A 26,882-nucleotide genomic window follows, 5' to 3' on the forward strand; every position below is an offset into this window, starting at 1 on the left:
TCATTCAGGTCATAGCTCTACTAACAGTAGTCCAGAAAAAATAAAGGTTACAGATTTTAGAACTTCCAGTGATGACTGGACTAAAACTCACCAATTTATGCATGATGGAAAATGCATCACCTTAGCCAATGACCGAAAAGCAACAAGTCTGCCTTGCAGTCCTGAAAAGAGGGTGTTTGACCACAAGGCAGACAGCCAGCAATCAGTTACTCAAACTGGCTTTCAGCTAAAACAATCAAAACTCAGCTCTATTAAATTAAAATTTGAGCAAAGTATAAATCTTAAAAATAAGGACAATTCCCAGGAAGAAAAAAAACATGAGTCTCCGTCAAAAATTCCGGTAAAAAAACCACAGGACAGTTCGCTTCCATTTTTGCAACTTCACGCAAAAGATAAACAACAAAAGACCATTGAGGAAATGAATGGAGAGCTACCTTTGCTCAATGAGTCAATTACAGAAGCCATTAATGAGGAATGTTCCAAATTCAAAGAAATTATTAAAAACAGTGGTGGATTTTTAGATAAAAAAACTGATAAAATAATTGGAGGACTAATGGACCAATTTCCGCAACAGTCAGAAAATGTAGCATCTGGCACTAAAGACTTGGCTTCCCCAGACAAGAAAATTTATAGAACATGGGAGATGTCCAGTGCCTCTAATCAGAAGACACAAAAGGAAAAGCGTACTCATGTTTTCATACAGGAAAAAGAAAGCGAAATGAATGGGTCTCATCTACTAAACAATGACATTGATAAAGAACAAACGTTGTCCAGAAATGGATCCTGCACAGGAGAAATAAAAGAAAGTTACGTTAAATCTCCTTCAAAAAAACTTTTGTACACAGAACTTGCTCGAAAGGATGTAGGATATACCAATGAGAAAAAACATGAGCACAAGAAGGAAGGGACAAGTGTATCACACATCCCTGTTAGAGTCACTGAAGACAGGAGGTTATGTCATAGTGCAGACAGTCATAGCAACCAATCAAAATTTGAAAGTGAATTTAATAAAACAGCTACATCACCTATAATTAAGCAGATTAAGCCTGCCATTCTGCATTCAAAATTTGTCACAGATGAAAGTAATAGGCGTACAGATGCTCTACTGAGTAAGGCCCAGGATTACCTGGGGTTATCGCCTACTAGCGAAGATACTGAGATATCCCCTGTTAAGTCCCCAGATTCTTTAGAGTTTAGTCCTACAAAAGAATTTTCAGCTGAATCTATGTCGTTTGAGGACTTAGACAAAAATTATTCAGCAGCACATACAGAGGCATTAAAAGAGATAAAAACATTACCAGTGTATGTCAGTATTGTACAAGTAGGAAAACAATATGAGAAAGAGGTACAACAAGGAGGTGTTAAAAAGGTGATTAGCCAGGAGAGTAGGACAGTTCAAGAAACAAGAGGTACACTCCTTACTATTAAACCACAAAAACAACCACCATCTCCTCAGGGAAGCCCTGAGGATGATACCTTAGAACAAGTGTCATTTATAGACAGCTCTGGAAAAAGTCCTTTAACTCCAGAGACACCTAGTTCAGAGGAAGTTAGTTATGAGTTTAATTCTAAAACCCCTGACTCACTAATGCCATATATTCCAGGAAAGCCTAGTCCTATACCTGAAGTCTCTGAAGAGTCGGAGGAGGAAGAAATAGTCAGACTACCATCTATTAAGCAAAGCATTCCAGACAGCCAAAATTCTAATATAGCAAAACCAGTCACTATTAGCACAGACTTGAACAAGAGAACAAAAGACAATAGAGTGGCATATATTGAGTTTCCTCCTCCACCACCTCTTGATTCTGAGCACAGTGACTCTAGTAAAAAAAATCTGGAAAATTCAACTGACAGTGAAATGGAACTAACCGAAGTTAATCTACAAGATGATCAGGACAAGTTTCTTTCAGCTGAGCCAGTAATAAGAGTACAACCACCATCTCCTGTTCCCCCTGATTTAGAGTTCAGTGATTCAAGCGATGATGAATCAATTCTCCAACCTATTGCTATTAAGAAGTATACATTCAAAATGAAAGATGAAGAAGTAAAAGAATGTACAAAAATGTATTCTTCTGGGAAGCCTTGTCCTCCAAAACAAGCTCATGAATTAGACATGGGCTTTAATACATCATCTAATGACCTTGAACAGAATGGTAATAATGATCAATCTATTACAGAGTGTTCCATAGCAACCACTGCAGAATTCTCACATGATACTGATGCAACTGAGATAGATTCTCTTGATGGCTATGATTTGCAGGATGAAGACGATGGGTTGACTGAAAGCGATGCTAAACTTGGACTAATTGAAGAAGTGGAAATAAAAAAGGAGCCATGGACTAAGGAAGGTGTTCTGAAACACAGTGATCGTAGCTTCAGCCAAAGTAAACTTGAAGTTATTGAAGAAGAAAAAATAGTAACTGAGGAGTATAAGCCATGTAGAAAAATATCAGACAGTGAAAATAATACTGACTCAGGTGACAAGAAGCAAGGGGCACAATTTTTCACCTTGGAAGGAAGACATCCCGACAGACCAATTTTTCCAGATACATACTTTAGTTACAAAGTGGATGAAGAGTTTGCAACCCCTTTTAAAACGGTGGCTACAAAGAGCCTTGACTTTGATCCTTGGTCCAGTAAAGCAGGAGATGATGATGTGTTTGAAACCAAATCCAAAGATGAGGACCCTAAGCCTTTTAGTCTTGCTGTAGAAGATCGCTCGCAAGCAACCACACCAGACACAACGCCAGCCAGAACACCTACAGATGAAAGTACTCCAACTAGTGAGCCCAACCCCTTCCCATTTCATGAAGGGAAGATGTTTGAGATGACTCGCAGTGGTGCTATTGACATGAGCAAGAGGGATTTTGTTGAAGAAAGACTCCAATTTTTTCAGATTGGTGAGCATAATTCTGAAGGGAAGTCAGGGGACAAGGGGGAAGGGGACAAAATTACTGCCATCACACTTCCACAGTCAGGGGACATCTTGGTAGATCCCATCCTAGAAAAACAAGTAGAGACAACTACAGTTGAACATGCCACCATCATCCAGGGAAGTGGAGATTGTCTTGATGGAACAAATGTTAATAATTCATTGGAAAAACCAGCAGCTACTACCAATTGTAAAGTTGATCCTAAAATGCGCACGCCAATAAAGATGGGCATATCTGCCTCAACAATGACCGCGAAGAAAGATGGCACTGGAGAAGTAGCAGATAAAGTAGAGTCTGTGCCAGATTCTCAGAATTTAGATAATGATAGCAAGACTGTTTTGACAAACACATCAACAAGTGAAACAATTATTAGTCACATAGAAATACATGATTTTCAGGCAGAAAACTATAACAATAACAACAACTTGGATTCTTTCACTCTAAATGTAAATAATAACACAATAAATTTGGTACTTAGTAAGGACTGTGAATCCAAGTCTGTGAAAAAAGTTAGTAAAACGATAGCTAATGTAGGGAAAGAACTGGGGACATCCAATCAGAATGTTGAAAAAAATAAGAGAATAATCCAGAAAAGTGATCAGAAACTAGCAGATTCACAAGGGAATAGACCAAGGTCTAAACTACCTGTCAAAGCCATATCTGTAAAGCCAGTTACTAACCAAACTAGCAATACAAACATGACACTTTGTAGAAGAAAATTACCCATTAAGAATGAGAAAGACACAAGACAGGAGTATATATCAAATGCAGAAGTAAAATCTAAAATCCCTGTAAAAAACATAAATAGAGTAAATCCACCCATACAAAGAAAAGCCACACCTAAACAAAAGCAAGCACAGCTAGAGAAGGAGGCTATTAAACCGACTAGTTCAAAATTACCAGTAAAGGTAAGATCTATGTCCAGTGCCACTTCAGCAGCCAAAGTAAAGAAACATGAGTTCAGTGAGGTTTGTAAACATTCTATTGAATATTTTAAGGGAATTAGTGGTGAGACATTAAAGCTTGTGGATCGTTTGTCTGATGAAGAGAAAAAGTTGCAGACTGAGATCTCTGATGATGAAGACAGTACATCGCGAAATACGTCATTATCTGAAGCCACCCAAGTGTCCCAGCCTTCCGTTACTTCGAGGTCTGCTAAAGACTTGAAAGCAGACGCAACATCTTTAAAATCAAAGATTGAAAAGGCCGACAGTGAGAGAAGGAGCAGTAGGAGGACTGGTGAGAATAAAGGCAGTCAGGTTTCTGGAGCTGTAATAGCTCGCATCGTGGAAATCCAGCCTAGTTTGTAAACCTCTCGACTTGTTGACCTTAGTGCATGACCTGTCGTGATTGCTTGTGGAGTGACCTATGTTAGTTTCCATTCTTCCATTGTCATCTGTGTCTGTTGTCTCACACTACTTGTTCTTTATTTCAAGAAAACATACACTTAGTTAGTTAGAAAAGCATGCAAAACATCTGAAAAAAATCACACTATACCCATTATTATAACATGAATGAAGCCTTCACATGGGGCAACACGTTGCAACACTTGTACTTGCCTCCCATACACTCACCAAGCATGTCTACTGCCATTCAATTACTGTGCTCACATACTTAAACTTGTACTCTCCACACATACAAAAGTACAAGCTGTAATAGTCAACCTTTTCTTTTTCAGATCACACACACTTGTTCTTCTGTACAATAGATGCACTAGACAATCTTAAAAGTCCAATACACACTTTCTGAAGTAACAAAATGTTGTTAAAATTGCTCCTTTGTAAATTACAGGTCCTCAGAGTCCATGTGAGCGCACGGACATAAGGATGGCAATAGTTGCTGATCATTTGGGACTTAGTTGGACAGGTATGAAAATGTTGGTTTTTAACTCACTTCTGAATTGTATATGCTTACAGATCTTACACAGAAAGATCCAAGAAGCAGCAACCCAGAGGGAGAATCCTAGTGCCCAGTGTGGGAGGCGTGGCTACGCAAAGTGCATAATTAAGCCTCGTAATTTGCGGCATTATACAGTGGGGGGGAAGGGGGGGGGCAGTATGATGTGATTTGCTGTATATCGCATAATGAGCCCCGCCACCAACCACTTCATTAGGGAAGTGGGCAGGATGCGGAAGGGTGCACTGCTCTGCTGGGGGAACTCCTAGAAATTCAGGAGTCTTCTCATTTGCTAAATTGGCCACTCGCGCTGCAGTATCACTGGAAATATTGAGTAATAAACCAATGCAACTGACAATTTAGCTGACAGTTACTGTTATTATACATCCTAAATTTTTTATATAAAAATGTCAAGTCTTATGCTATTAATTTTATATATTTTTATAACAATGTTTTACTTTAATAAATTCACTCCAGTTCACTGTTAATAAGTTTACATAAATTCACTGTTAAAGGACATTGACCTTTGTCCTCTGTAAGAGGACCTGTGTACATTACACAGTAATACAGCTCCACACCCAATCTTTTGTGATAGCAGTTCCCGATTTTACCTCTCAGAACCTGAATTTCATATCCTTATTATACTGGAGGATCCATGAACAACCTTCCTCTGGGTGCCCTACAGCATTTTGCCCGTACCTCCTCCTAGGGCTAGATTTACTAAGCTGCGGTTTTGAAAAAGTGGGGATGTTGCCTATGGCAACCAATCAGATTCTTGCTTTCATTTATTTAGTACCTTCTACAAAATGACAGCTAGAATCTGATTGGTTGCTATAGGCAACATCCCCACTTTTTCAAACCCGCAGCTTAGTAAATCTAGCCCCTAGTGTGTCATTCTACTGATGTAGCGTATTCAAGCATCTCTACATTGAAAGCTATGTGCAAGGAGATGTCAGAAGCAGGGGAAGAAAGGTCAGAGTCTGGTCATTCTCGGGTCTTCCAGCCAAATAAGTGGGTGGTAATAGGGATATGTAGGTGTCTGAGAGTGGTTGGAAAAAGAGAAAAAATTGAGTCTAAGGAGGGCATAATGGACCTGTGAATGTTTGTTCTTTATTGTTTAAGTAACTTTCTGCTCTTCCAGAACTGGCCAGAGAGCTGAACTTTTCAGTTGATGAAATTAATCAGATTCGTGTTGAGAACCCAAATTCCCTGACTACACAAAGCTTTATATTGTTAAAGAAATGGGTTATAAGAGATGGAAAGAATGCAACAAGTGAGTATTGTACATATGTACCCTTTAGTTTACATGGTAGGTAATATATGGAATAATGTACCCTCTGTTGTAACGATACTATAAGTCACTGAGGAGTTCAGTGACCATATACAGACACAAGGCCATAGACCCAGTGCTTTTATACATGGTACAGATCCCAGGGGTGACTTATAATATCTGTCATAATTTACTGTAGGGGGTGTTATGTCTTTTAATGCACAAGTTTTCATAATGAACACTGAAGTGATGGCATCAGAACTCACTCATTATAAGTGATCTGACTTCATACAGATGTTATTTATATCTATATTAACATATTTTGTGTATTATACCAAATTATATTACAAGCAGTTTGATAAAACAGACATTTAATCTTCATGTACCAATATGTTTGGGGCCCTGGGGATCCCCAGGTGTGGGTGAACTGAAGTCCCATTATGCAAATATGTAGTATGTCCCAAGAGATGTACTGGTCAACATTATATATAATTATATATATATATATATATATATATATATATATGTATATATATCTGTATTGTTTACCTTATGCTTGCCTTTAATAACATCAGTAACGTATGTTTTTTTGTGTTTTTAGCTGATACCTTAACCAATGTCCTGACTAAAATTAATCGAATAGATATTGTGACGTTGCTGGAGGGACCGATTTTTGACTACGGAAACATTAGCGGCACCAGAAGTTTTGCAGACGACAACAATGTATTCGGTGACCCCACTGTTGATGGTAAACACGTAGATTGCAAACTATGTAGATATTAAATGGGTTTGCAGAGAGAGAAGCTGATACAGTTATGAAGGCTTTGTGCTTTAGTATATGGTTTTGTTGTCAGCATTGAAGCATAAAGAGGAAGGTTGCTGTTGTAGGCAAGGGTTCAGAAAGTTGACTACAGTAAAACCTTCAAGAGCTGTTGAAGTGCAAAGAGAAAGTATGTCTGAATGACTCTAGACAATGTCATGTAAGTTGGGGATGCAGGAACCCCTGGTTAGGGTCCAAGAGTGGTAATCTACCACAGTATGTAGACATTGGGTAATGAGATCTCCTCTGGTTGCACTGAGAGGATAATTCACATCATAGCTCCCCAGCAGAAATTAATAATCTCATTGCTTCTCTGGCAATGCCAATATTATTAATATTATTATTATTATCGTTGACCTCTATGGTGCCACACTGCTCCATAACGCTGGACAGTGGGGATAAAAGGAAATACCTATAAACGGGAACATATAAGGTAGAAAAAATTAATGCAGACATGAAAACAAAGGGTAAGGAGGCCCTACTCATAAGAGAAGTTACATTCTAATTGGAAGAAGGCACAGCTGAGATAAAAGGAGCGAGTGTACCTCAAAGTACAGATTGGGTGCTGTAATGTGGATAGTACAGGTGGGAGTAGGGTAAGCTGTTATAAAGATATGGATTTTCAAAGAGCATTTAAAGATTTGAAGACCGTGGGACAATCTGAGCAGGTGGAAATTCCATAAGTGGGTAGCAGCACAAGCGAAGTGTTATAGGCAGGAGTGAGAGGTGGTGAACAGAGATGATGCGATGCAATGGGTTATGGCAGGGTTTCCCAAACCCAGTCCTCAGGGCTCCCCAACAGTGCAGGTTTTGCGGATCACATGTGACATAATTAGGACCACCTGTGGATCTGTTACAATGTGTCAGTCAGTAATGAATACACCTGTGCTCCAGCAAGGAGATATGGAAAACCTGTACTGTTGGGGAACCCTGAGGACTGGGTTTGGGAAACCCTGGGTTAAGGGTTAAACTACAATTAATATATCTACAATTTTAGAACCCTTTACGTTTAAAGAGAGGTTTAGTGATGATGTGGGCTGCTCACACACTACATGGAAGAACTGCCCTGATGGCGTATCAAAGCCGTGGCATATCAGCAGTAGATATATTGCACCAGGGACACTGAGGGCTTCAATGCGACTCCAGTAGGACATACTGGATCCGTGATTCTTAGTTCTTTCCCTCTCTTTGTTATTATAGAAATACAAGTAAAGACAGTTTAGCAATTATTGGAATGTTTTAAATGTGGAACTCTCTGCATTAACATCAATGCACAGCCCTCCCTGAGGAATTCAGAACTAGAAAGACCCCTATAATCTGTAAATAGAGAAGCAAAGGATTCTGCTCTCAGATTCTGCATCGGTTCCTGGGGTCCTTATCTGTGTCACTGTATCAAAGCAAATCTATTATTTTTTTATAATACAATGTGATTGTGTGCACCCTATAAATACAGATCTTCATTCTGAGTTTCATGTCATGGTGCTTATCCTAATAACATGCATGTGAAATGCACAGCCTCTTTTGCAGACTCATATAATTTCCTTAGATCTCCTGCTTGTATCAGCCTTTGCCGTTTCTTATGATTGGACACTGTTTGTTCCCGTCTCTCCTCTGAATCTTGCACACCTCATCAAGACCAGACTACGACTGCTGCTCTCTCTATGTAAAACAGTCTGACAATTCACCTACAAGGATAAACGTGTTCACTATCCTGTTATGTACAATTCTGAAGCTAGGGCTGACTTATGTCCAAGCGTAGTCACCTATACAGACAGCTTTTTAGCAATCCTGTAACTGCAAGCCAATGGCTTCAGTAGATTTTAAATAACTTCATTAACTGATCTGTCTTCCTTACATTTGTAAGTTTCCTCTTTTAAAGATTGTATCTTGGGAATACTCTAGTTTGCATATGATTATTTAAACTGACATCCGCTTACAGGCAGCTGATTAATGAACACAGTAAAAATATGAATGGTGTAGTGTACTGTGTATAGTCTGTGTGAGAACAGGCAGCAGTTAGCTGCAGTAGGAGTCCATTATTGGAAGCAGCATACTACTATAATAATAATAATAATAATAATAATAATAACAATACTATCTTATATATTAAATAAGAAGTTTTTTTACATAATGCAGTAGTAAAATGAAGCAGTAGAATGATGAAGGGAAGAGATGGCCTTGACAGTATGGTACCTGCATTGGTTTCTATGTTGAGAAAGGAAATTTGATTCAGGCCCCCGGGATAGAAAATGTGGTCCCTGGGAAAAGGAAAGTTTTGAAAAAGACATATCCTAAAGTAGGCCATATAAATACCATAATCACACCACAAATTAGGCTTTATCAGTTCCGGCATCCCAGAAACCACAAGCGTGTCTGTATAAATACTCCCAGGAATACCCTAGTTTTAGTTCTCTGTTACTTTAACAGATACTGAAGACTTTAGTTGGAAGCATCAATATGAGAGAAGGTAGCATCCATCGTACTGTCCATCCATTGCATAACATGACTCTTATCATTGTAAACTATGTATGTGTTTTATTGCTTACTTTGTTTTCTTTTTCTTTTCTCCCTGGTCAGTTTTTCTGATCTTACCCATGTCCATGAACTCTCTTCACTCTCCGAGATCACCTTACTCATCACATTCTACTCATCCACTTGTCCTTCCTGTGCCTGAGATATTCTTATAGTTGGCTTTTTCCTATGCTTCTCTGCCACCTCCCCTTAGAATTAATTTTGTTCTTCCATAATACTGCATGGCATGAATGTTGAGCTTCTAGCAACCTGTAGTGTCGGCATGTAAGGATTTAGTTTCCAGAAACACTGGAATAAATTTAGAACTACAGCCAAAACAAAATAAATCATTATTATTGCTTTATATGATTGCATAAGAAACTAAATATGTGGGAAAATGTCCAGCGTACAATTGTGTAACGTTACCACTATTCCATATATTCATTCATTATACTTTCTCATGTCACTGTGCATGCTTTGCATCATTATTTCTTTATTATTGATGTTTCATAATCCATTTCATCCAGTTGAAGTGTACTGTTTTCTTCAGGTTATCCAACTATTCAAGTGGAACTGGAAACTCCCACTGGTTTGCGTTATGTACCTCCCTCCCCCCTCCACCAAGATGATTTCTTTAGCGATAACTCTAGTGTAGAGTCACCCCTTAGAACGCCTAGTAGACTGAGTGATGTGTTAGTAACTCCACAGGGAAATGGGGACATTTCAGCTGCTCCACCAGTAGTGGCCGCTGAAGACACATCGTTAGATGACAGCAGACCTGATCATTTAATTCACAGTCCGGATGGTTCTTATGAAATGGCCATTCATCGGGTGAAATTTGAAGATTATAAATTGTACGACGAGCCACAAGATGAGGGTAGCTACATCGAAGTGGAAAAGTGTGTTCAATATAATGAACAAAAGCAGATTGGCAGAGGAGAGGAGACTGAGCAGGATGAGAGAGAGACGTCTGGTCCTGAGGAGGAGGAAATGACTGAAGAAAGGCTTAAATTACTGTTTAAACATCTTCATCTTGAAGAGGTTGAGTCAGAGGAGATGACTGAGGAGAAGGTGCAGGCCATCCTCAAAAATGTTGAACAAGCAGAACAAGAAATGTCTTCAATTGCAGGTTGGCACACGGAAGCATCAAGCATCCATGTGGAACATTCAACACCAGAGCGGAAACTCAACAATGAGCTGTTTGAGAGATTGGATGACAGGTATGTGACCAGCTATTACTTGTACAATAAATTAATAAATAAATAAAACAACGATCATTGCATTTAGGTAGTTACATACTAAAACCAGTGTATGAATTGTTGTACAAATGAAGATGGTGGAATTTCATAAAATTAGATACAGTTAGACATTTAGGACAAGAAGATGAGCAACACAAAAGCTACCTGTGAGAGCTTATTGGTCCGGGATATTTTGACCAGTGATTTTAATCCTGATAGGCGTCTGCATTAATTTTCGACTTACGATTTATTAGGTATTTATCTATAAAGGTGCCCATCATTATGTTTCTATTTGTTTGTTTGAATTTACTGTGCCCGTGTATTGAGGTGTCACCCATTGTAACTTTTCTATCAATGATCAGATGCTATCCCCCTATTGACGTCTACCAAATAAATAAACATTCTTTAGAAAAAAACTTTCTGGCCCTATAACTGTGTCAGAACTTGTCTAAAGTACCCGTATGTTGCCTCTATATTTGGGAGTTATAACTATAATATAAGACAGATCTACGGTCAGAAAATCTACTCCAAAACGAACTTTGGTCTATAAATGCACCTTCCCACCTTCCAGAGACAAAACTGTACTTACCCAGTAATCCAGCTGTGTGATCCTGGCTGGCAGGGAAACATGTGCTGCTCTCCTGCCTGATTATCCCACTGTGATGGGCCAGCTACCGCTAAGTTGCACTGTAATGTACTATTAAATATTGCACATCTTAATTATTATTATTATTATTATCATCATAGATTTGTAAGGCGCCACAGTTAATGTGTTAGGCAGGAGAGCTGCGTGGGAGTGAGGGGGGGGGATATTTTCTTTATTGCCCAGTATCTAGAGCTTTATGTATACATCTTCCATTGTATATAAAGTATCTGAGGACATATAAACCAAGTGGTAGTAGTAGTTTATTATGTTGGCAAACAAGTTTTTCTATGATTTCTAGCCATAAGTAAAGCTTAGAAAAAAATGCATGAGTTTCATAACCAATGTAAATGATTGCATTTGTTTTGGAAATAAAATAAAATCCTCAGAGTTATTTTATTATAAGCCATTGCATTTAATTATGTTTTTTATTTTGCAGCCACGAGTCCATTACCTCATATCTCAAGGGTGAAGTAGGAAGACTGGGATCTAACGTTAGTCCTTCTGAGTCACGAACAGAAGGTAAGACCAGTTCCAGTGCTCCAGAGACAGATCCGGTGAAATCAAATGAGAAACAGAAACCAAAAACACTCCAAGGACTCAATGGAAAAGGGGAACAGACGTCGCCATCAACGGTGCGTCAAAAATCACCGGAGATTACCAGCAAGGCAGTAGTAGGAGAGCATAAGAGCTCTTTACCTGTTAGTGCAAAAAGGACTGGCTTGGAAGAAGGAAAATCCAGGCCCCCCACCCATGCAGAGGAAGGATCATCTGTTGAAAAGGTATAGTTACAGTTATCTGCGCAATGACTAATGTGTTCTGCCTTTATATTTGGTATGTTAGTTATTTCAGTGTCATTAATATATCTGCTTGATTACTGGATATCTTCATTCTTGAACAGACTCTGATAGTTGGTGAATACCAGGTGAACGTTATCCAAAGGAAATATCTAACACAGTCTACTGTGGGACCAAAACCTCACAAAACTCACTGTAAAGATCAGCAGATAACCTGAACTGTGTTGATCAAAAATGCCTAAAGGACATGTACACAAGTGGCATCCAATAAATGTACTAGGTGTAATTATACAAATCTTCCAATACTACATGGGACCTCTGAGCTTTAGTTTAGAAGATCTGGCGATGCATGGTTTCCTGTGCAGTAATATTACTTAGTTTGATTGCTCTGTGTTACAGATACCCAATCATAGCATTGCCTGGCCTGCCCCTCCTACTTCAGATGTCATTCTGTGTTACCTTCTCTGCAGCAGTTACTTATGTGCATATCCAAACCCTAGCTAGGCCCAGCTAGAGGCAGCTGGGTATACGATCACAGGGCTCCCTTAGACCTACTCACTATTAGAAATACACAGTGGTAGATGTAGTTTTCTGCCACAATATGTACATACACATATTGGTCTTCAGAGAGGCCCGTCCAGAAGTATTTATTGGATCACAGTTATAAGAAGGTAAAACATGGACAAATGGTTCTGGAGACACTAATAGATGCCAAAGATGGAACATCATTCTCTGGGACCGCACGCTTCACACTTGTCTGAATGATAACAGTATGATGGAGCGTGCCGCAATAACACCGCCTACTTCACATAATACCCAAAGTGAGTTTGGCATGTCTATAGGTGGCCAGTAACATGTGAGCAAACTTACTGGGTGCCCAAGAGATTTATGATCTAACTACATACCTAGCAATTGTAGTGTATGGTATATTAGGCCTGAGGGAGAGTCACATCATAACGGGTATATATTATGACACACAATATGTGTCACAAAACATTTATATCTAAAAAACAGAATGAGATAAGAATTATAAGACTTCTTAGACTGAGGTTTAGATAATTCACACAAAAAATAAACATTTGTATAAATTATATAATTGTATGTAAATAATAAACCCACTAGATAATTTTATGATTGCCTAATAAATAAAACAAATATCCTTTAAGAAAGGATTCATTATAGGTAAGAAAAGTCACCACTATGGTTTAACCTCTGAGGGTCACAAATATGTAGGGTGAGAAGCCTAATGCTCCTCATTTGAGAAGTAAATGGTTTGTGCCTTCCCCAAGCTTATTGGGCCTAACTCTACCTCATCTGCCCTGGTACAGCAGTAAGGGCGTTTCCTACAACTATATCCAAATTACAATCATTGTTTTGTATGAGTTCTTATACTACATTATTTTTTCTGATTAAATAAGTCAACATCACCTTAATTTACGGTATATAGACTTTGCTCTGGCATACAATGTCAACTGTTGCAATTCATAACATTGTTTTGTTGGATATGGGTTGAAAATAAGTGTTTTATTGGCAGAAGACACAGCTGCTGGTGACCAGTATAATGGAGGGGTGGGAAGAGACATGTTGGGTGTCAGGACACAAGGTGACCCTCATAGGAGGAACAGATCCCTACCAGTTTTACTTGTTATGTCATTTTTCGTACAGCGCTGTTAGTATTTAGGGACACTAACAGGCTATTGTTTTCAAACGGATCCAACTATTTCCTAAACCAATCCTGGTTCTTTGAGTGGTGCAGCAAGACTTCTTCAGAGGTCATCACAGCAAGAATACTCATAGGGCGCTCATATTTTTAGCCCTACTTTAAGAAATCAGTGTCATGGAATTATTCTGCTGTTTATACTAAACGTTCTAAATGGGCAGCTCGGATGTTCTACCATAAGTAGAACACTTTAAGTAATGATCAGTGCTAGTGATGGACTTTATCAGTCTGTAGAATTTCATGCAGAAGTACTGGGTGCACTCTGAGAAGGTCTGGGGCAAAATGTATGCTTTTTTAGCAAGCAGTTGGACTGCTTGTCTTTCGTAAGAATTTGCTTTGAGATGCTCCTATCTATATTCATATGTGCTCATCAGTAGATGTGGGTGTCCTCATGCAATCAAGCAAGGCCATGGCAAAGCATGGTACTCCAGACAGGCTCATTGATAGGACAAGGCCCGATACCTTGTCCTTGGCTCTTGTAAGTTACCTTTTGGATACCTGAGTGTGGCTTTTGTTTTGTATTACTTTGCTCTGGATACTGACCTTGATAGTTGCTACCTGCCTTCACCTTTATGCTTGGACTTTGACAACTACCTGAAACATTGTTTGGTACCTCATTGTCTGGTCTGTTGCTGACCTTGTCTTTCTTGTCACCATTAGAACCATGTTGTCCACCTGTCTTATTTACTGTCAGGTTATTGTCATCATGCCAGTTTATTGTCAGTCAAGTTGTGTGGTTCCCTTTTGTCATTCATAATACATTTGACTGATGCTGAAGACCTGGGGAATTGGCGAAGTATAGAGAATCCTAGTCACTTGTATTTACTATAGGATACACAGGCCAGACGTGATAAGTTTACTTTGCATCAATTCTAACTTTCCTTTAAGTTTATATCCAGGAGTAGACTGGATTACAGGGGCCCATTAGTAAATCCAGTTACAAAGAAGTGAAAATAATATATTTACAAGAAGCAGATTTGTTTGCTATCAGTATACAATAATCTACAGTATTGACTTGTTTGCTTAACGATCGTGTGATGTCAGAGGGCAAGGAAGTCACTTTCCTATGTTTACCTTTCTTGAAACATGTTGGATCACTAGGTAACATTAATGGCCAGTCTGGGCTTGTTTATATCTGAGGCTAGTAACACAATTGAGTTGTATTTATTGGATATGAACATTGAAAATAGAAACCACTGACATAGCATTCAGTAAAAGTGCCATATTGTGGATTGCAATTCTAGAATGTCTACCTAGATTATACCACCAGCAATATGCTTAGATATACTCATTCAGTATCAAAATGTCCCAGAAAATTATTTTCAAATGTTGGCGACACTTCAAGTATGTCTTTAAAATCCATTATATAATTTTATAAAAGAGCGTGTAACAAGATATCAACTCAACATTACTTGTATTTACAGATTATCCCTAATGCTGACCACACATAGAGCTCTTGTCACAAAACCGCAGCAGTGCGTGCGGCTCAAAACCAACCACAATACCCAATTTATTAGCATTGCAAGCATATATCCAACTATGTGGCTGGACTACAGTTTTCAACATGCAGAAACACTGCTATATATTAACCAAACCCTCTCTTACTCTTAAAACTAAACTGGACCCCATGTTCTTCTAGAACTACATGGTGAAGTGTGTTCTTCATCCAGTGCCATGAATCCTTTTACTAGTGTGATACTGTTATCAGCACATTCTAACAATACGGTATGTAAATTACACAGGAAGAAAAGAGAAATAAGGCCATCCACAATCATGATGGAGCTTTTACATTATTAATCTGAACAACAATGTTCTACATTTAGAAGTAGAAATACAGAACTATTTCACCAAATCGGGAGGTAAATGTATCCAGCTGAGAGTTTTCCGGCGGGTTTGAAAAGTGGAGATGTTGTCTATAGCAACCAATCAGATTCTAGCTATCATTTTGTAGAATGTACTAAATAAATGATAGCTAGAATCTGATTGGTTTTTCAAACCCGCCGGAAAACTCTCAGCTTGATACATTTAGCCCCGGGTCTTTTAAATCACAACCATTTCATGCTGCACATTGCTGTTGATTAAACATATTACTAGTTCTCTTGCAGATAATTCTTAGAATGGACCTTCCATTGTCAATCTGCATGTTCTGGTGTCTTTGGTCTCCTTCCTCTTTCTTCCTGACACATTTTCTGGGATGTTAGTGGAGTTATCTGCAAATTAGATGGAGACAAATTCAGTAGACTTCCCACATCAATTAGTGAGGATAAAAAGTCATAGAGATGTTTTTCTGTTATTACCACACAGTACGCTAGACAAATCCTTATTTTATTATATAGACATTCTCGGTGGTGTGCCAGGTAACTGTGAGAATGTAAATATTTGCACTTTTGCAGAATTCTGCCCACCTATTGTACGTGTTGGGCTATGAACTTCTTAGCATACAGTATATTGAGCCAGACTGGATACTGTTACAAAAATAGAAAAATTGCTTCTAAGCTGCAAGTCACATTTTTGGAAGGGAGTTAGACAGGAGGGCAATTAATATCAGTCCTAGTTATTGCTACAACCTCTCGCGTATCTCAGTATCTTTTCATGTTTCATAGAGAAAACTTTTTTTTTCTTTTAAGTCTACTGGTAAAACATGCCTAAAATGCATTTATCAGGATTCTAGTGACAGTGACCGTGAATATGACAGTGGTTCCAGCTCAGATGAGGAACGAAGAATCACTACGAAAATTACTCGGCGACGGTTGATTTACAAGGTACCGAGTACGGCTGGCTACTGACGCAGGCTACAGCATGGATTTTCTTTTGTGATGGCTTGGACATTTGCTGTTTAAAAATGTCTTACATACTAAGCATGTTTTATTGAATGACCTTCTATTAATTTATATATTTATTGTGTTATGTAAGCTCTTCTAATTCCTGAACTATGTGCCAATCCTTCTGGCAAAGAGACATGTTACTTTTAAAAACAGCAACCCAACAACATATATTTATTTTGTTGCTGTGTCATAGTACAATTAATATAAAGTATGGTCTATTTACATTGTTTTTAATTTATATCACTGCACAAACAAATTGTGAATGCTGAATTTGGTTTAATAGCTGTTGATCTTAAAATTTTAATATACTATTAATTATTGTCATATAATGAATAATAAAACATAATAGCAAGTAAAAATCACTTAAAAATTGCAGTTCTCATCATGCGGTTATTACAAGCTAACTGGCATATGTTATGTACTAATATAGCATGAAACCAAAACTGAGGCATTCTGGGTAATCAGGGGAAATATGGTCACATTTAAGGTTGAGAAGTCATTGTGTTGAATGTGTGTGCTGCTTACAGTTTTAGAATCTGCATAACTTATAACATACTTGCCAACTCTCCCGGACTGTCTGGGAGACTCCTGCATTTTCGGGTGAGTCTCACGGACTCCTGGGAGAGTATGGCAATCTCCCGCATCGGGCAGAATTTGGTCCAAATTTCCGCGATTCACCGGGAATCGCGGCAATTTGACGCAAAATGATTTTCGGAGCCCCGCCGCCTGCATGCCCTCCTTCCCTCTGCAGCTCCCGGATCATACTTGCCATAAGTCGGCAAGTATGACTTATAATTAGTCTTGTCCTCTTTATTCCACATCTTATTCACACTGCTTTTTAAACTTCATGAATCTGTCTGCCTTATGTAGTACTTATGGCAGAAGTGAGAACTTGATAATTGAGTCTGCAGCAACCAATCCAATTCTAATCCTATTCCAAGTTGAGCAGATTTTGCAGAATCTATATTTACTATCATTTATTAGGATGTGAGTCTGAACTTGTATATTAGTGGAGGGAATGTAGTTCAGTATAGCTGGAACTACTACACAGTGTGACACAAGTAGGCAACACGGTCACTTTGTTTAGAGATGCTATTCCTGTTGTAGTATGAAGCCTCTGATGTACATAGCAAGTCAGACATAACGTTATATGGCAAGCAAATACTATGCGTCATGAGTAATGGAAGTGTGCCCATTGCAGACACACAGTGTATGAGGGCCAGACTGGTGTTTGACGTATGAATTTGCTAAGTTCATTAAAGTCAACAGTGATGTGATAGGCTGCATACTTGTATTACTACATTATTATAAAACTACTTGAATATGACATAACTGTTATGAAATGACTTGCTTCTGCTGACAGTACTGTGTTCTACAGTTGGCTTTAACACATTCTTGGCACATGACTATCTTTGCATCAATTTCACATTGATATAGCCAACAGTTCTCCCAATGTCCATTCCCTCATTAATTATGAGATTTGTAATAAACACATTTATCATCAGATTCTATGAATTAGTAGCAAAATTGATTTATCAAATCAATGCTGCACATTATGTAAGTAACTAAGCGGTGTGATAAATCGCAAAATATGTGGATGCAACTAGTATTATCCCTGGTCCTTCAAACATTCGGGAAATTGTCAGAGTGTACTAATAATCCCGTTCATCATTAAGATGGATTATCTTTATTTTACCAGCCATTCAGACTGCAGTTCTCACAGCTTTAACCAAGTGTATCAGAGGTGCAGATTAATCTCCTGTGTGCATCTACTCTCAGAATAAGCCACCATTCTGTCACTGAGTTTACATTGAATACCATTACCTTCAGAGGACAGTTACATAAACCAGAAATGATATTTCTGTCCATGACTATAGCTTATACAACCGTACGTTTAGCATATAGTGTGCCCCCTGTAAGACACGGGAGATTTTGCAATACATATAGAATGTATTGTGAAGTTTGAATCTCTATTTTACCTGCCCTTGACTTGGCATGATGCCCTACAGCTTGTGTTTATCCTACTACCCTGCATGCCTGGCGTGCTGTGTATAGGGGTAAGGATGTGTGATTGATATAATAATCTGACGCTCTTTAGGGCGAGGAAGCTAAAAACATTCCTGGTGAAACCGTTACAGAAGAACAGTATACAGATGAAGAAGGCAACATCATCACAAAAAAAGTAAATGTTTTTTTTTTATGTCCCGCTTTGATTTTCTTGAACCTTTTTTTATCTAAGGGTGTATACCCAAGTTTGACTTTTTGCGCAGTAAAGTGTTATGCTTTTTTTTCAACCGAACCTTGGACACCAATATCCCTGCTTCTCATAGGTGACACGGAAAGTCGTGAGACGTGTTATGGTTCCACAAGACAAAAAAGTTGGTGGAACTGTAACGGTTGGGGCAAGTAATTCAGTTTGTTGTGCTGAAATATGCTTTTATTTGCTGTGTGCCAATTATTATTTTTCATAATGTGTATGTACACACGTATGTGCATCAATTTTGGCTTGTTTTAACCAGTGTGTCATAGACGCTTGTTTTTTTACCTCTACATTGTTCAACTTGTTAAAATGAGTTGATGCTGCAACAATCAGTATGACTACAGCATTTGACTGAGTTAGCAGGTTCCGACATCAAGGCTACGGCTGTATACAAGAATGTCCTATCACAGTATACGTTCTTGTAGACTACAAAGGTGTTAGACCTGGGTATCTGGAACCTGGGAGTTCCATGAAATGCTGTAGAAATAACAGCTTACACCCAGTAAATGGGTGAAGTGCCAAGCAATGGATATCCATATTGGGCCGAGGCTCATAGGTAAGTATTGCTAGTAAATCTATTAACAGTAATTTATCTCTAAAGAATGTGCACTGAAAAATATTGTAAGGATAAATTCTTAGTTATGGAGTTATTGTGGGCTATTATTCCTTTTAGATACATATTAGACTTATATATAGCTATATAATTTTACTGAAATTCAGCTATTGCAGTCAACCATGGCCATGGAAGACTTGGCTTTATGACCAAGTACACCCCATGTTATAACCATACGACACTAAGTAGACTATAGGAAGGAATGCAGAGGTAGCTACCCATGACGAACCAGCAACCATGTCCTCTAGTAGAATATTAATGGTTATGTTATTCGCCCTCTGATGTCTACAGAGTGACTGCTGGGAGGGATCAGATCATTTAAAGGTCATCTGCAGATAGATTCCTGCTCTCACCCAATTGTGACACCCACTATCATCATCATCACCATTTATTTATATAGCGCCACTAATTCCGCAGCGCTGTACAGAGAACTCATTTACATCAGTCCCTGCCCCATTGGGGCTTACAGTCTAAATTCCCTAATACACACACAGACAGACACAGAGACAGACAGACACAGACTAGGGTAAATTTTGTTAGCAGCCAATTAACCTACCAGTATGTTTTTGGAGTGTGGGAGGAAACCGGAGCACCCGGAGGAAATCCACGCAAACCCGGGGAGAACATACAAACTCCTCACAGATAAGGCCATGGTCGGGAATTGACTCATGACCCCAGTGTTGTAAGGTAGAAGTGCTAACCACCGTGCTGCCCCACTAAAGTTAATCTTATCACTAGTCCTGTTGTCAATGATTCTATTAATTACTTTGTCCTCTTGTTTAAACACTATGAAATTATCTACTTAAACTAGGGGGTTACAGATGCCTTTCTATGTTGCTGAGTTTGCTAAAATTATAGCCGAGTCGTAAGTAGGCACATTAAAAATAGGAGAGGCAGAAAATGGTGGCAGCTGAAATAAGAGCGTCACCAATGTATTGGTACATACATTGTCTCTCAACTTTCTTATGAACCAAAAAGGGCTTGTTTCTGTCCAGCAGATTGATGGAGAAAATATTATAATGTATTTTCCTGTAGTCCGTCAGAGAGAGATCTGAATACATATTTAAAGGGATCCTCCTGTATCCACATTTACTGTGCCATGTTGTGCTATGCTTTGCTACCAATTACATTTATTTCCAAAATGCATCTGTTTAATCTGTACTAATTGTTCTGGAGTTAAAGACTAATATAACTAAATATTTGGTTTTGGATGAAGTTAAGTAAGATAAAATAAAGTACCAAATGTTGGTGTGTGTCCCTATGTGTCTAGGGGTCTCGGTCAGGAGACCTTACTCAAGACTGTTGGGTGGTATGTCTCTAAAATTGTCTGTACTACTTTATAATTTTGGCATCTTGTTTTTTAACAGATATTGCAACACTGATTTAATTTTTATCAGTTTAATGATTATTGTTAATTTTCATTCCAGACAGAGGGATATAAAGTGAAAACCAAGAAGGAAGTTCGACATATTGAGAAGAAAAGTTATTCGTAATACCGCAGTACTTAAGGTAGATATATGTCTTTTTTTCAAAGAGGATTATTTCTGTGGAAGTCACTAAGGTTTGGAGCTATTTGGAGGGCATAGCATAATGACAGAATATCATACTTGTCCTCTTTATTGTCCTCCTGGGAGATCCTGGAGGGGATACAGAGTACAACTGTGGAAGGGGGCAGAGTGTTGTGAATCACGTCATTTTGGCCCCACTCCCGCAAAGCAATGCCACAATCACGTCATTTCACCACATGGGGTGGGGCCAAAATGATGAGATTCACAACGAATCACGTCATGGAGCCCCCATCTCGATAGATGCGGGAGAATGGCCTGCTCTCCCGGGAGACCTACCCGGAATTCGCAGTCTACAGTAAATTCCAGGAGAGTGGGCAAGTATAGGAATATAGAAACCATTTGATCTCCTTGGCTATCCAAGGTATGAAGCCCTTGAACTGACATTAGTGCCACAGGCTGAAGGTAGGTGTTAAGAAGCCAGCACACTTGTCCTGCAGTATCACTCTGTGGGGCATATTCACTTAGCGCTGCGCATATTTTCAGGTACTATGGTACCTCAACATCACAGATTTCTCAATGGACCCCATAGAGATGCGATACATTGCAGTGATACATGGCCACGGAGTGCCTTCACAAGCGTGTCGGAGGCACTCCGCAGCTAACTGAATATGCCCCTATGATTGGTGTTCTAAATGTCATATCAAAGTTCAGGGGCGGAGCAGTACAACGCCAGGCCCCACAGCAAAATTTGGGTAGTGGCCCAGCAATGCCGTTTTTTGCCCCCTGGGGCCCCCGATCTGCTCGCAGTAGAGCACTGTGGCTACTTCTGAGCATGCGCATTGCCTTATATGTCACTCAGAAGAGGCCTCAGCTCTGCTCATGGCTGGGTCCTCGTAGCTGCCAAACTCCCAGAACCCCTATTGTTACTCTCCTGCCAGAAGTAGTATTGATAGACCCTTGCTCATCATGGCATCTTGTTTCTAGCCCTCCAGTCTTTATACACAATGCCTACAGGTGACTGCGCTGTCACATATGTGCAAGTGCTGAGCACTTATATATTTTTTACAGGACAGCACTATGACATCATCATGTGATGTCACTAAGTATACCATACTGTAAGACAGACTTGGGTAGATTAGGAAACACTAACATAGGCATATTGAACTGGATCTAATAGTAGTTGCTACAATTGTTTTTATTAGATCAGGTGTACAATGGATTTATTATAAAGGGGACACTTATTGTGTTCTCCTATAACATTTTATGTCCTTTCGATGTAAAACAGTAAAATATATAAGCAAATTGAGACAGAGGGCAAATTGGTGCCAAACACTTTTTTAGTTTTCAGTTGGTTAAACTAACAAACATTTCAATATTGTGAATATTATGTACTGTAATGCATGACATTTTTGTACTGATTTATAAATTATATAAAACCCTTTAAATTCTTTATTGTTTAACTATTAGTGATTAAAAGAATGGGAGAGGGAAACAAAAAACATTATTTATATATACAAGTTACAATATAAGGGGAAATAAGTAGGATAAAGCACATTAATAGCACTTACAAGATCATTAAACCAATTCAGAAAGAATTTTGCTCAGTTTGTTAGGTAAATGCTATGTTTTCGTTTACACACTTACTTACACATGCAGAGTGTGGCTGGGATGTCACATGTGTGTAGCTCTGAAGCAGGTACCACTTACCTGTACTCACATGTTTTAAAAATTACTTATTTTTCCAAACCATTTTCTTGAGGAAATCGCAGTGTAACAATTTTCCCTCCGTATAAACTAAAATAATAACTTTAACACTTTTAAGACAAACACCTTCATCCTAGTAGGGCTATACTTTTACAATGTGTCTATATCCTGGTAGTTTAGGCTTTTAATTATAAATTCACACTGGCAATTGACTGTTTCACTTGCAACATAGTTCATATTTTTAAATTCTTGTGAGTAGTGGTTGAAGTGAAAATATAGAAGTGGAGGTATGGAATGCGAGTTGATAGCTTTACAGTGAAAGCAGTAAGAGAAGTGGCGGTCTGGCATACCACCGTGTACCAAACCACCGTGTACCAGACCACCGTGTACCAGACCACCGTGTACCAGACTGCTTCCACCACTGCTTGGGATGCAGAATAATGTGCCTGAATAGTGACTATACTTCATGTATGTAATATGTGATGACTCGTTTTCAGAGAAGTCCATTCAGACACTATTTCAGTGATAGGCAACACTTCAGGGGCCCCATGGATGGCCCTCTAACCCTTAAAAGGGCCACACGTTACCCTTAATCTCCGTAATAAGCTAAAACATTACAATTGTTTAAAGAAAGAGACATCTATCTATAATAACATGTCAGCAGGCATTTTAAGCAAGTGTTACTATTTAGAACAAACAGATCTGATTAAAAGCAGGAAGGGGCTGGTGGCCGCTGGTGAAGGCTCGGAGGGCCGCATGCCGCCCTAGGGCCGCCATATATCCATTTCTCTATTTTCTGCTATTTCTAACTTAATTTCTAAATGCATAATGAATGTCTGGAGGATTTCTTTATTTCCATATTTTTTTTACTGATGCTATCACCTTAGTAAGGTTATAGATATGGTAGGTGCAGTAATATGATAGTTATGTGGATATGTAACTATACATGTGTGATTATAATTTTCATTCTTTCATCATTTTTTTTTTTTTTTTTTAAGGTTCATTGGTCACTGCCAGTATTCAGAGGACACTGAAGAAGAGGAATTAGTGCAAATAACTGAAAAAAAACAAACAAACAAAAAAAAATGGTGTGTTTGCTGCTTTCACACATTAACCGCATGGGTTTTTTTTATGCAAGAAACCTTTATTTTAGCATGAGCCAATTATACAGAGCATGGGAAATCACCTTCATTCGGACTGGGTCAAGGAGTGTATAGTTTACAATGCAGTGTATATACAAAACACCATGCTGTTAATGCCATCTCTTCAAGCATCAGGACATTCCTGGGGCTGGAGCACCACTGAAGATGATGACATCGGTTGGACTTGTGAAAGACACAATTATCACTAAATAAGCAACAATTCGCCTTATTTTACCTGTACCCTGAAAGTTGGGGTCAAAAATGCTCTTGATTTTCTTTTATAAATCATCAATGGATTTGCTGTAAATAAGTGACACTTGTATAAAATTCTAACAAGACTACAATTCATGTTAATAATGTACTGCCTGGCAACAAATTACCAACCGGAGATCACTCGCATATCCATATAACCAGATAGGTGTCTGATAATACTTCACCGAAGAGGGTATACTGGGTGCGTCTTCACAAAATCTTGTATATTATCAATTAAAATGTTTGTATATGGAAAAAATAAACAAAGCCAAGCAGATTTTACACAAATTTCTTTAATTCTGCTGCAAACTGAAATAGTACACAAAAACAGGGATTTCTGCTATCCCGAATCATTTTTCTTCAGATTAAATAATATTTTGGTGCATGTATCTCTCACTTTATTTTGATTCAGCCTTTTTTCAACTTTGCAAAAGCTACACTAAAACGCAAAACAAACATTTGAGCTATCCACACGAAACCCTTTATTTAATCGTATTGCTGTTGCCAACCTTTTATGAACTTTGAAAAATAGTAATATATTCTACAGTAGTGCATAGTTACAGGCACTCACTGTATTGCTTTTACAAGGGGTGGGGTAAAGGCTTGAGGCTCTAGACTTTGTGCTTGTGTAAAGCACAACAGACTGAAAAAAAGGAACAATTAGATCTTAGGCAGGAAGCACGATGTAAAGTCCTTACTGTATTGTGTACTGGCTATAAGATGTAGACTTTTTTCAGTAAAGCCAATCATCTGTATTCATTCTAGCAGTGTAATATTAGGTTGTTAATGCTGCTGTGTTTTAAAAGGGCATTTTTATTTGGGTTTTGGTGAAATCTTTTCATTTGTTGATTATATTCATATGAAAACAGCATTCATTGATAATAGCTCTAATAATAATGTATGGAATCCAAACACTGGATGATCTAGTTGATTATTTAAAACAAAAAATAAATTGTGTTTAAAAGTGTTTTGGGTTATTATTTATTTGGTTGAGAGTCTTGTGATAAAATTACACTTTGGGGCCCCATTACATTCTGGGCAATGTGCAGCCGATCATCACTGCGCTGTTCGACCAGGCACATTTTCGGGTACTACGGTACCCAACGTTGCAGATTTTCCTGCGCACATCTATGGACTGTGAGGCCAAACCAGCGATGTTACATCGCCACGGAGTCCCAGGTGACTATTCCAGAGGCATTTTGTGACATGTCGTTGAGAATTGGATCAGCCCCTTTATCTTGACATAAGCATTTTGCCCCCCACACAGGTGCTTTGTCTTTGGAGAGCTTTTCTCCAGTTGTAACTCACTGTATTGAGGACGCTGTGATTCATTTACAAGCTTTGCATCATTCCTGCACTTCCAGGGGAGCATGAACCTACACACTTTAAACGTTCCCCCTACCTCAATAAACTAACAGGTGTTATGAGAGAAGACAGCTTGACAATGTTGAGCGTCCCAGTGGCGGGACTGGGGGTGAAGGATTACTGTGAGGGCATGTCCAGTCATCAATAGCGAGAGCTAAATCAATATATGTATACATGTTTAGGAACTCCTATAACTCCACCATGAGGGCACTCCAAGCCAGTCAACTAAGAGAGGAACCATCACAATTAGAAACAATACTGATATAGAGGCTAAAATTGTAACTCCGACAATAAGTACCATAACAATTTGCCAAGAGTAAGCTTTGGTTGATTGACAATTATTACAGCCAATCACAATTTCTGGAACAGAGAATAGGTCTAACACTGGAAAAAATCATATGTATGAGGTGAGGGAGAGAGAGAACCCGCCCACCATCACCTGTCCCGGGAGGAAGTTCTTTCCTATCTTTTCTGATGCTGGGTGCGGCTGGAGTATCATGAGCTGGCTCCTGCGCCAATGCCGTTGAGAGATAAGCTACTAGTATGGACAAGATTTCACCAAGCTACTAGCCATGGAATAACATGGCAAAAACAATTCATGTTTTGTTAAAAATAAACCCCGAGCTTACAAACCTTATTCTAGACATTGACAGTTGATGGTATTGATTCCCATCCTTATCTGAAGTAATCCACAGGTTTGGTAAAATTAAGAAAATTCACTCTCAGGGCCTTGTTTAGACTTGCACATAAGTGCATTTGCCTAGCATATAGCCTCTTGGTGAAAACGTGACGGACGGCTACTTGCATCCGTATTAAGAGGTGCACAAATTTTGCACTTTCAGCCCGTGCAACTTGAAGAGGCAAAACAGGGACTTTAACTTGCAAGGGCAGAATAATGAGGGCAAGTTAAGCATGCCCCTTTACATATACTGTTAGGTTTTCTTAGCAATAGATCTACAATATTATAGTACACTTTTAATTAGACATTGCTAGAGATAAATGGTGGGCAACAAGGGTCCTATGTGACCCACTTGATCAGAGTCATTTATTCATTTTGGTCTTCTGTTTCTGATGGGACAGCATAGGAGCCATACATTAGGACAGATATACAGCACTTGTCACCAGCCTGACTAGCCAACCATAAGTTATCCAATTATTTGCTGTGTTTACACTTAATGCTGATATTCTGGCCTGAGTGTGTGAGCAGATGCTTCTCTGTAAAAACAATGCATGACCCCTTTGGGGAATCAAGGGCCACTCGTCAGCTTCCTGAAATATATCATCTACCCACCATGGATAATGTTTAATGTGCATGTCATCCATGTCACAATATTGTAACTGTAAAAGAAAATCAAAAGAAAATCACCTTTTCGTATTTTGTGAGA

At 38.8% G+C, this 26,882-nt stretch overlaps 1 protein-coding gene across 2 annotated transcripts in view; it reads left to right on the plus strand.

The window, feature by feature from the left end:
• ANK3 (ankyrin 3) overlaps window positions 1-25,099 on the plus strand; it is a 517,804-nt gene extending 492,705 nt beyond the window's left edge. For both annotated transcript variants that reach the window (XM_075216346.1, XM_075216345.1), the window contains 10 exons: window positions 4,725-4,799; window positions 5,971-6,102; window positions 6,701-6,847; window positions 9,981-10,650; window positions 11,751-12,093; window positions 16,492-16,590; window positions 18,752-18,835; window positions 18,984-19,059; window positions 20,958-21,035; window positions 23,737-25,099. In XM_075216346.1, coding sequence (XP_075072447.1) covers window positions 4,725-4,799; window positions 5,971-6,102; window positions 6,701-6,847; window positions 9,981-10,650; window positions 11,751-12,093; window positions 16,492-16,590; window positions 18,752-18,835; window positions 18,984-19,059; window positions 20,958-21,019 — 1,688 coding nt within the window. In that variant the 3' untranslated portion in view covers window positions 21,020-21,035; window positions 23,737-25,099. The remainder of the gene's footprint in view (window positions 1-4,724; window positions 4,800-5,970; window positions 6,103-6,700; window positions 6,848-9,980; window positions 10,651-11,750; window positions 12,094-16,491; window positions 16,591-18,751; window positions 18,836-18,983; window positions 19,060-20,957; window positions 21,036-23,736) is intronic.
• The last annotated feature ends 1,783 nt before the right edge of the window (window positions 25,100-26,882 follow it).

Source organism: Mixophyes fleayi, chromosome 6, assembly GCF_038048845.1.
Source record: "Mixophyes fleayi isolate aMixFle1 chromosome 6, aMixFle1.hap1, whole genome shotgun sequence".
NCBI lineage: Eukaryota > Metazoa > Chordata > Amphibia > Anura > Limnodynastidae > Mixophyes > Mixophyes fleayi.